Below are 11,966 nucleotides of genomic sequence, written 5' to 3' on the forward strand. Positions count from 1 at the left end.
ATGCTTAGATGGTAAGAAGAGTGCTAGATGGCTCCTCAAAGGGAGTAGGGTGGTTGTTCAGCTGTAGGGAAGGTAGTTGATGGCTATCTGGGATTCCTAAGGAGTCTCTCTTCTGTGAGGGTTGTATCTGGGAGGAAGAATGTTGTGAAGACATGTACTGAGGATGACATCTTTCACTCAACACTTCCTTGGGGGTCCACAACATTGCTGAAGAAAAACAGGGAGGCCCCATAACACTATATGGGTGGTAGAATTACACTTCAGCTCAGGTGTGCAGATATCCAAGGAACAAAGCATAGCTCTCAAATCACTGACAATGAGGAAAGAGCTGTCCATTTTCTGGTTGAAAAGATGGGATTTATCAAAATGGAGGTGATCTCTGATGGTATTTTGTACCTCTCAGCAAACCAGAAGAAAGGAGTCAATTCCCTACTTATAACTATGGCTATGGCCATACAGGACAAGGAATAAAATCCTAGACAGGTACAAATTTTGTATCTGTGCTCAATCCACCAAAAATGCCAGCAGATTTGCAGGGTTCTATCAACAACTCCACAGGCCATCACCAGTAATGCAAGGCTGTGCCACCCCCCCAACCGCTCACCACTTTTCCTCAGAGACTTCTTAGCTCATCACTCTGCCCCCCACAGTACTATAACCCTGGTCACTGTGTTCTGCAACAGTCGCCCAGTGGAGGAGTTCAGATACCCCTATGAAGCTGTGGCAGCATTAACGAATACATAACCACATGGGACACACAGTGACAACTGTTTTCTTTACAGCACCCACCATTATCACCTTCTAAAGTAAAACCACACATCCTTCAAAATGGCAGATGGCTAACACGCTTTAATTATGGTTTACCTGTTCCTGACCAAGCAAGCTGGAGACTACAAAGTCCCAGAATGCTCAGCAGGTTATTGCAACATATTGCAGCCTGCTGCTAGGTAGTTCAGAAAGCCAAGCTGGAGTATGAATGCTGCATGACAGCTACTCCATTTGGGTAGGCATATGCTGCAGAGCCCTGCACAGATACAAAATTTGTATCCATATCCAAGTTGCAACAATGGATATCTGCAGATTTACAGAGCTCTGGTGATGAGGTATCAGCCACACCTGCCACGTATTTAAATGATTTTCTTGTTACCAGCTTCTCCTCCTCCTCAGATGGAGTGGAGTATAAGTGCTGTTGTCTAGCCCATTCCATTGAAGACTGGACCACAAATGCCTTGGGCGAGGGAGAGGGATGGGATTGAGAAAAAAAATGAAACTCAAATCCTTTCCTTGGCTGGAACACAGTAGCATTTATCTAAACTTTTAAGGGAGAAGTACGTAGTCATCCTATGCAAACTGTTTTAGATGGCTTGAGAATAGCGTCACAGACTGGTGCTGCATAGTGTTGCTCCTCAAATAAGCAAAGTACACCCAGCAGTTTATACTGATGGTCTTGGACCTCCTCCAAGAACACACGCAGCTCTCCTGCAGCTCTGGAAACAGCCTGGAATTCGCAGCAATCATCAGCAGATGGGGAAGGTGACAAAGCCACTGAGGTGAGGATGATGTGAATCATGTGTACCAAAGCCTTGGTTGGTACTCATAGGGATGAGAAGAGATAGATAAGCTCCTGCCCCTCATCAGATTCCTCTGAAGACAAAAAGGGGCTGGTTCCATCAGCAGTACCAGTGGACACATGTATACGACTGGAGTGGGATTGAGGGGTGCCTCAGCTGAGACATGCCCTGCACAGGAAATAAAGTCTCCCTGAACGTAAAGGGCTACAAATAGTGTGGAGATGTCAAGTCTCTCAAGCCAAAGACTTCCCAACCTGAGTAGTATCAAAGGTACTCAGTCCCTGGAACTGGCACAGAAGCAATAGTCTTCCATGAAGCAGACAACTCACGAGCTCAGACACCAGTGCTTTTGGGTGTACAGGCTGTACCCACTTACAATTAATCTATTAGTTTCTGTGGTCTCTTCATGCTTAGGCACTTTAGAACAGGCTCACTCCCCATAACTGAAACCTCTCTTTTCACAGGCACAGAGGAAGACTTACTGCCATCCTGGTGTTTGTGCTTCTTGCCTCCCAGTTGGGCCTTGGCAAAGCATCCATGATGTGGAGGTACTACAGGTGCTACACTAGGACTCCATAGATGGAGGTGCATTGCTGTATGCTTCAAGATGATGTACAGGAAGTTGTCCTGCCTGGGTTCAAGGGAAGTCTCATGGGAAACTTCCATGAGGCATTTTCAGAGGGAGATAGCCTGGCTTTCTTGAGTAAGACTGGAAAAGGACAGGCAGATGCTGCATCTGGAGGAAATGTAGGCTTCATCCAAGCAGCACAGGCAGTGCTGATGTTCCTCATTGATGGAGAAAGAAGATGGGTAGGAGGTGCAGATTTTGAAGCCTGGTGTCTTTGGTATATTTCAGTACCTGTGCATGGACACAGACTGACAGGAGGTGCTTATGCAGAAACAATTCCAAAACAAAAACAAAAAACACAATTCTACTCCTAAAACTAGTAATCTATCTAAACTATTATACAGAACAGTAAAATGCTGCAAGACTATGTACAGATTAAGTCTATCTTTGTTAAAGTTCGTCATGTGCAAGAGGACACTACTAGTTCCAACCCAGACTATGTGCAAAACTGGAGTGTGTGTCAGTGCGCCACTCCCTTTATCTCCTCAGATGAAACTGTTCAGCAAGCCAAAGGCACATGCATGGAGCAATGGACACTGCTACTTTCAAAATCTCCCACAGTGAACATGTATAAGCTCTCAATGAACACAGTAGGGACCATCATGAGAATAAGGAATTGTTCTGTCAAACACTTGCCAATTTTTCTATAATCCAGAGAGGAAAAGTCTTTACACATTGCCAGAAGACATTCATTTCAGTTGATCCAAAATGCTTAAGCAACGACTTATGTAATAATTAAAATATTTGTATTACTGTAGTCTCTTCAAAAGAGAGAGGAGACTGGATTTCCACAGAATATTTCAACAGACTCGGGGCTGAGGGGAACGAGACCTTTTTTTTGAACTGGAGGCCACTGACCAACAGAAGAATCAGTAGGGTTCTAAACACAAGAGAAAAGCAAATAAACAATAAAGCTCAATGACCTGCACCTCAACTGAGAAGGAGGAAAAAAAATGGTACTCCCCTCAACCTCCAGTCCCATTGGGTGGGAGCACCGAGATCTACCCCCCACTAAATTAACACTTCTGGGGCCACAGGCTAGTAGATTTTGTGGGCCCTCTATAGGTACTGGGGTGGGGCCAAAATGAGGTGTTCAGTGGACAAAAGGGGGCTGCTGGGGTCTGGACTGGGGGCAGGAGTTGAGGATTCTGGAAGGGTGGTAGGGTGCAGTAACAGGCTGGGGATGCCAGTGCAGGGTCTGAACAGCAGACAGGGTACAGAAATGGGCTAGGAATAGCAGTGCAGGATCTAGGTGGGGAAGGGGTTGGGGACTGGGGCGCCAACCTGGTGCAAATAAGGCCACCCTGTACTTGCAGTCACTGTCCCTCCACCACTCCCATTCGCTGCAATTCTCAGAGAATGGGAGCAGCGGGGGGTGGGGGTGACATTGTCTGCAAGGAGCACTTCCCTGCAACATACTGCTTCCTTCCTCATGCCAGGTAAAGCCCATTGGCCAGAACCAGCTCATGGTTTGCCTTGATCAGGACTGTGAGGCTCATGCCTCTGCCCCACCCCCAGGGAGCCAGCACTGGCACTCCAGCCACTGTGTCCCCTCATGTGGCTGGTGTTACCTTAGTTCCACTAGAGACCACTTCAGGGTTACATTCATATGTATTTTATTAAATGCCATTACTGGATTAAAGGAAGAAGGGGAAGCAGCTTTCAAAATGCACACCCTCAGACCTCCTGCACTCTCTTCTGTAAGGGTTGCCTAGAGACAGCCAAGGAAACCTAGGCATAGTGGGTCCAGTCTGTCTGCCTGCAGGCACAAATCCTGCAAGCTCATCCTAGGACCCCCATTATCAGCTAGTTCTCTCTTGTGAGAGTAGCACTCAGGAGCAGTCAGTACCATCCATCCTAGAGAGAGAAGGAGATGCGCAGGGCTAGAGCCTTAGGCTGCCTCCTGCCTCCCCAGCCAGCCAAGACTACCTCCTACAGAGTGGCGATGGCAAAAAGAACACACACCAGCCCCGAGCTTTGCTCCCATCTTTTTTTTAAATGTGGATTTGTCTACAGTTCTTTTCCTATCCCACTGTCCCAAGACTCTGTATGACCATGAGTCATCAGTGAACAGCAGATGGGACTTTGATCTTCTCTTGATAGGGCCTCTTTCTCGGGTGGGTTCTTTTGCAGGGCTCAGCTCTTATTATCCTCTGGCCACCAATGTGCAGGCTGGCTCCTGGGACGGATTCCATTGCACACACACATTCACACAAAGGAGAACTCACTTCAGAGAAAGCAATTTATTTTACAAAGGAACAGACAGGATTTCTTACAGACTTATGGTATCTACTAAGAAACTGTTCAGAACTTATAATACTCTATGGACCTAGAAGCTGCTACAAAAGAAAGCTTACAGAGAGTTACAAGACTTAAAACTAGAAATGACAAAGCTACGGAACTTACATCTGCATTGTACTGGACTGAGCAGAGGCTTTACATGACAGCTGGATGCGCCAACTTGCCTCACTGCAGAGGTTGGGGAGCCCCAAGCCTCACTGGTCAGACCAAGGCAAACCACAGGCCACATCCCGCTTGCAGGCCAAAGGTTTCCCACACCTGACTCTAGCGTACTTTGGGCACTGTCAAAATCAATTTATCAAGACAATTACAGCTTCTTTCTAGCACTGTTTGGTACACTGACTTTCCCATCTGTGTGAAAAAAATAAACTTAAGGTGGCAGCTTAAGGCAACGCAGACAACTTGTGCTCAATGAGCCCAGCTTACCCCGTTCTGCCATTCTGGAGATCCAAACAATCAGCTTGGTATTACTTGCCCCCTTCCCTATTAGATAGCATACATCAGTGGCCTGGCTAGTTTTTCATAACTGCATGCATGAGAAAAGAGCAACAACAAGTCTGTCTGCAGCACTCTTTCCCTCACTGAACCTTGTAGAGGATAAAGCCCCTTTAGCATCTAGTTTTTATTCAACTTAGGTTGACGTCCTGTTCTTTTTTCATTGTTGTTTGTTTTTTTGCCCATTATTTCATCAGGCCAGCTACCTACCTCTTATGTAATATCAAGTGAACCATTGATAGCCTGATAATACATATCTGGAAGCTACAGTCTGTAACTACACTTTTGAGATATGCAGTGTTTTTTTCTGGAAGTGATATTACATCCCACAGTAATGAAGCACAGAAAAACAAAAATATCATCTTAATCAATCCTATTCTGCCATAAAACACTGTGCTCCAATTCCAACAATGTCAGTCGGCGTAAAACGCAAAGCTACCATATGAAGTGACAATTACTAAATCAAGAGTGGCTAGGCTAAAATCAAAAGTCATATCATGGAAGGGAGGGGAAGTCATGGTTGTGGGGCAGATTTTGCGTCCTCATCTGCAAAACTTAACAACCATTTAAGGTCTTAACCGTCAGTACTTAAGAGTCCAGTTCTGCTCTCCAGTACACTTACAGCTTCTACTAACTGCATATCTAATGGCATCACTGGGCACAGAGTTTGTCCAAAGTTCCTTAAAAACCACACAGGCATTTAAATTCTGAATAAGAGAAGCGATCTAGGAAACCAAATAAAGAATTACACAGGAACAAACATGTTTTAATATATTTAAAATAGTAAGCACCTTTGAATCAATTTAACCATCTTTCAAGACGCTACCATTTTGGGGTGTCACTCAGCCCAGCACTCTAGAAGGAGCTCACAATTGATTTTGAGAGCCAGAATAGACAGTGTTAGAGGAACTTTGACCACATGCTCGTGGCACAAGTCTGGCTACACCAATGGAGGCAACCTCCAGTATCAATGAAATTCTGCAGGAGACAAATCTACCAGCCTTACGCTTTCTTTTGTCCAGCTGAATTTTAGATAGGATGAACACAGCCCTCAGAACCTCATTAACAAAAATGGGGAGCACCCACAGTTTCAAATGAAGTCAGCAGGAACTCAACATATTCAGCAGTTCTGAAAGTCAGGCCCTAGGTGTCTCAAGTTGGGCATCAGAAATGGAAACGTTCAAAATTAGTAGGTGCTTAAAATATGCTTATTGCAATATTAAATATCTCCATAAAAATTACGTTAATTAACTGAGATTATGTGTATGAAACCATTTTCACCATAGTCTCTTGCCAAAGGTCAGAACTAGTACTTTATCCTCCTAAACCAGAGGCTGGCAACCCCTGGCACACATGCCACCATTGGCATGCAAGCCGATTTTAACCAGCACATGCTCAGAGCTCAGCCCCGCCCCTCCTCCCCCCATGCAGCACAGGAGGGGCCAGAGCCGCTGCCGTGGTGCAGAGCTGAAGCCCTACCACAGCAGCCCCTGCCACACAGACCACCGCCATGGGGCTGGAGATGGACCCCTCTCCACTGCAGAGCCCCTGCCACGGTGCTGGGGCCAGAGCCTCCTGGAGCCCCTGCAGTGGTGCAGGGATGGGGCTGGAGCCCTACTGCAGCAGCTCCCGTCACACAGGCCCTCACCAAGGGCCAAGGAGCTGGAACCCTGGACAACACAGGACTGTGGCCAGAGTGCCTGTCCCAGAGCCCTGCAGAACTTGCCACAGTTTGGTTTCCCTCCTGCTCCCCTGTGGGCTGGGGGTGGGTGTGTTCATTCTGGCCAGGAAGAAGGGTGCAGGAGCCAGCTGGGGGTGGATGTTTGGGGTCTAGGTGGGAGGGAAGATGCAGGAGTGGGCTGGTTTTGGGAGATTAGGGTGGGAGGCAAGGTGCAGCAGTGGGGGAGGAGTTCAGGAGCAGGCTGGGGATGAGAAGTCTGAGTGGGAGGGAGGGTGCAGGAACAAGCCGAGGATGGGGGGGGTCCAGCCAGGAGTGGAGTGGGGGTGAGAGGGCCTGGGCAGGAGCAGGCTGGGTGTAGCGGGAGTGCTTATCTCTCTGCAGAATTGTTGCAGCCCCCTCTCCCAGCCAGTGCTGGCCCCCTGCCTGAACAGCAGCAACTCTGTGATCCTGCATGCTGGGGGCTCCCCACCAATGGCCGGCAGTGGCTCCCACCCAGGGCCGCCAGCAGCTCTGTCCCCAACCTGTGGGGCTACCTGCCAGACAGGCTAAGACCACAGATATTGCCAGACCACAGAATCTGGAATAAGAGACATTCAACCTGTCTTAAAATCCCAGACAATTTTAGGTATGTCAAAAACCTTGACGGCCTGAGATTTGAAAACCAAAATGGTAAAGCTCTGCATTTTAATTTGTTTATTAATGAAGTTGTTGTAGGTAGGACTACTTGTGACTTCAAAAAGTATCACCAGCACTCGGACCATACAAAGAGGGCAAAATGCCAAATTTCAGCATTCCATCTCAGAAAGGTTGCTGACCACATCCTAAATCTCTTATCCATGCCTCTTTCACTCAGTCTGCTCCTGATTCTCCATCTACCTCTCTCTAATTCAGTGTTTCTCAAACTGGGGTTCCACAAGGCTATTGCAGGGGGTCTGTGAATAAAAGATAAATAAAAATGATGACGGGAAAATAGAAGTGGCTTTGATGGAGGTCCACGAACAGTTTGCGAGGGCGGGGGTGACCGGGAGTCTGCACTACTGAAAAGGTGGAGAACCCCTGCTCTAGTTGTTCTTGCTTGACTACCATGAATTTTAAACTAAAAAGTCTGAACAGTGCCTTTGATTGGAGCTCCCTTATGAAACATTAAAAAATACAGCACAGACTTACTAAACACTCAGCTGGGACACTGCTCCAGGGTTTTGGTTTTATTTTTGGTTTTGTTTCTAAAAGTCTATTGTACACAATTTTTCTAAGGGAAAACAATGGAATGTCTTGTTCTAATGTTATTCTGTTTCCCCAGTGCAATAAATTACGTAATGGTGAAGTATTCTTTGGAAATGTAGAGAACTTAACAAATTATCTTGTAATGTACTTTAGCGGATACCAATGATGGTAGTGTATTATACTATTGCCAAAAACATTCTAAGGGTCAAAAGAGTTCAATTTGATCAAGTTTCACTGGAATAACAGGTCATCTTTGCCAAATTACGTACCATTTTTCCCTATAAAGTGCCCGTGTTTTCTAGTCAAAACAGACCATTTGATATGATGGGTGGGTTTAGTATACCAAACTTGCTAGGAAGTAATGGAGCAGTAGCTGTGTTAATCTGTGTTCTAACAAAACAACCCACAGTCCTACAGCACTTTAAAGACTAACAATACGATGTATCAGGTGATGAGCTGGAGCTGAAGAAGTGGGTCTGCCCCACAAAAGCGCATCGCCTAATACATCATATTGCTAGTCTTAAAGTGCTGCAGGACTGGGGGTTGGTTTCGTCGGGGCTCGCCAGGGTTGAGGACCAGGGAAGGCAGTACACAGCCCCCTTTCAAGAGCTGGGAGCTGGCATGCTCTGTCCCCCACACTCCCCACTACATCAGCCCCGGCGGGGGCCATTCTCTTCTCCTCCCCACAACCCCCCTCGCCTCACTGCTCGAAGGCTACACGCGGGCTGCTGCTGCTTCTCCCTCAGGGAAACCCAAGGTGCGTTTGGGGCGTTCTCGGCTTCTCCCCATCCTCCCACGCAGCCCCCATTAGACAGGCAGGAGCCGCTCTCCGCGCACACACGCCTGGCCCCCATGAAAGCTTTGGGGGCACTGCCTGCTCCCCTCCCCCACGCTAGGGACGCCCGCTTCTGCCCTCCAGCCCCCCGCCGCCCTGGAGCGTCCCCGCGGCGGCGGCGCGTCGCTCACCAGGAGGCGACCAGCGGGTTGCTCCTCTCCACGGTTTTCACCCAGGGCTTGGACCAGTGGATCCGCTGGGCGGCTTCTCCCCACAGCTGCTCGGGCTCGGCCAAGGCGGCCCGGACCGCTCGCTCGTACGCGCCCTCGGAGAGGCAGCGCTGGGCCGGCGCCCTCCGCCAGCCCTTGCCCCAGAGGGCGCTGCAGCCGCGGAGCCGCGTAACCAGGCGCTGCAGCTCCATCATTCTGCGCCTCGGTAGAGCGGCCCCAGCTGAGCGGCTCCCTCTAGCCGTCCCGAAAAGCCACGTGGAAGGCGCCCGCAAGAGCCGAGCTGGATCCACCGCAAGCGCCTCTGTGCTGCGCCGCGCTTCGAGAGCAACAGGTCCACAGGCGCCAAAGGCTGGAGTCCAGCCCGGGCTTTGCTCCTGCCGCCCTCCCCCATGGCCACGGGCCAGGTGAGGCCGATTGCACAAGCCCGCCGGCCCACGCGCGGTCTGCTCCTCTGCCGGGTTAGGGTTAGGGAAGACCCACCTTCCTGCTCCTGCGGCATTGCTCGTCGAGCCCGGCCTGGCTACAGGGGTGCGTCCCCCTTAAGGCGCCCTGCCTTAGCCCAAGGGCTCGGGGCACTTGGCATTGCTCCCATCAACCACTGCTACACCTCTCAGCAAGCAGGCACCCGCCACCGCTGCTGCCTAGGTGGACCATAGTGGCCAAAGGGAAAAGGAGACATGGTACTGAGCTGGCCAGAGTAGCTTCAACGCCTATTCTTTTGCAGTGCAGCTCCCTTTTTTGACTAAGCTGAACGTTTAGTTAACTTAGGCTGGAACAAAACAAAAAGCAGTCAAGTAGCACTTTAAAGACTAGCAAAATAGTTTATTAGGTGAGCTTTCGTGGGACAGACCCACTTCTTCAGACCATAGCCAGACCAGAACAGACTCAATATTTAAGGCACAGAGAACCAAAAACAGTAAGCAAGGAGGACAAATCAGAAAAAGATAATCAAGGTGAGCAAATCAGAGAGTGGAGGGGTGGGGTGGAAATCAAGAATTAGATTGAACCAAGTATGCAGACGAGCCCCTATAGTGACTCAGAAAGTTCCCATCACGATTTAAACCATGTGTTAATGTGCCGAATTTGTATATAAATGTCAGTTCGTCCACTTCTTTTTCTAAAACGGAGCGATAATGTCTTTTCATTAACACACATACCTTGAGGTCATTGACAGAATGCCCCATTCCATTAAAATGTTGACTAACTGGTTTGTGGATCTGGAGTGTTTTGATGTCTGTTTTGTGCCCGTTGACCCTTTGTCTAAGGGAGTTAGAAGTCTGTCCTGTTGGCAGGGGAAACGTTGTTATATTCTGTACTCATAGAAACATTGTTTTGTAAATGAATGCTTACTAATGTTCCCATGAGGTTCAATATTGTATTTAGCATTGTTAGTGAATCCTCCTTAATTTTCTCATGAAATTCAGCATTGTTTTGTTACTGAAATCCTGTTCATGTTCTACACGACTGAATAACTCTACCTCCCTGTAACTTACATTCTGTTAATAATCTATTGGTACTTTACCTCCTGATTAATAGGGAATTACCAGAGCGGAATGTCATATGAGCAGTAGAAATTCAGTTTGAGCTGGAGGAATGGATAAAGGGAGTATGAGAAACTCTCCCCTGGTTTGTTGGGGGGTGGTGAACAAAGGAGGAGAGAGGTATAAGTATTGCTCACTGCTTGTTGCAAGGTGCGCAGGCTTTGAGGAGAGATCCCCCTGCACCTGACTTGGCATGCCAAATAAAGATTCTTCTTCCACTCTCGGTGTGTTATTGGGCCAGCGTTGCATACCGGGCATGAACTGCCACTGTGCCACCTTAAGAAGGAGGCAACAGTCCAATATACAAAGCATCTGGGCATTGTTGGCACATGATGGCATATATGATGTTAGTAGAGGAGCATGAGAAAGTGCCCGTGATTCTGTGAGTAACCTGGTTAGGTCCAGTGATGTCCACATATCTTCTCTGGAAATACCATCACTGGACCTAACCAGGTTACTCACAGAATCACGGGCACTTTCTCATGCTCCTCTACTAACATCATATATGCCATCATGTGCCAACAATGCCCAGATGCTTTGTATATTGGACAGACTTCTAACTCCCTTAGACAAAGGGTCAACGGGCACAAAACAGACATCAAAACACTCCAGATCCACAAACCAGTTAGTCAACATTTTAATGGAATGGGGCATTCTGTCAATGACCTCAAGGTATGTGTGTTAATGAAGAGACATTATCACTCCGTTTTAGAAAGAGAAGTGGACGAACTGACATTTATATTCAAATTCGGAACATTAACACATGGTTTAAATCGTGATGGAAACTTTCTGAGTCACTATAGGGGCTCGTCTGCATGCTTGACTCAATCTAGTAACAGAGAGTAAGCCATGCTAGTCTATACACTATCAAAACAAAAAGCAGTCAAGTAGCACTTTAAAGACTAGGAAAATAGTTTACTAGGTGAGCTTTCGTGGGACAGACCCACTTCTCACCTAATAAACTATTTTCCTAGTCTTTAAAGTGCTACTTGACTGCTTTTTGTTTTGACTCAATCTAATTCTTGATCTTCCCCTCCACCCCTCCTCTCTCTTACTTGCTCATCTTGATTATCTTTTTCTGATTTGTCCTCCTTGCTTACTGTTTTTGGTTCTCTGTCTTAAATATTGAGTCTGTTCTGGTCTGGCTATGGTCTGAAGAAGTGGGTCTGTCCCACGAAAGCTCACCTAATAAACTATTTTGCTAGTCTTTAAAGTGCTACTTGACTGCTTTTTGTTCTGATAGTGTGTAGACTAGCACGGCTTACTCTCTGTTACTAAGGCTGGAATGTTTGACTAATCCTGGAAACATTGGGACAGGGCTTAGAGAAGGGACTGTGCTGGTCAAAACACAATGTATGGTCACCCTATTACTGCCATCAGCAAAGACACATGCGGGTGGCTGCCACCAGCAGCTGAATTTCCAAAGCCAGACCTGCCAAACTTTCCTCACCCTCCCCCACCACCCCCCACCCCCAAAAAAGTCCTCAAAACTTAAAATTCAACTTCACAGGCCTGGAATC

The 11,966-nt window shown here is 47.7% G+C and overlaps 1 protein-coding gene across 2 annotated transcripts in view; it reads right to left on the reverse strand.

The window, feature by feature from the left end:
• Positions 1–9,167, reverse strand: part of ACSS3 (acyl-CoA synthetase short chain family member 3) — a 173,670-nt gene extending 164,503 nt beyond the window's left edge. For both annotated transcript variants that reach the window (XM_075012266.1, XM_075012259.1), the window contains exon 1: positions 8,867–9,167. In XM_075012266.1, coding sequence (XP_074868367.1) covers positions 8,867–9,099 — 233 coding nt within the window. In that variant the 5' untranslated portion in view covers positions 9,100–9,167. The remainder of the gene's footprint in view (positions 1–8,866) is intronic.
• Between the last annotated feature and the right edge of the window lie 2,799 nt (positions 9,168–11,966).

This window comes from Carettochelys insculpta, chromosome 1 (assembly GCF_033958435.1).
Source record: "Carettochelys insculpta isolate YL-2023 chromosome 1, ASM3395843v1, whole genome shotgun sequence".
In the NCBI taxonomy this organism is placed as follows: Eukaryota; Metazoa; Chordata; order Testudines; family Carettochelyidae; genus Carettochelys; species Carettochelys insculpta.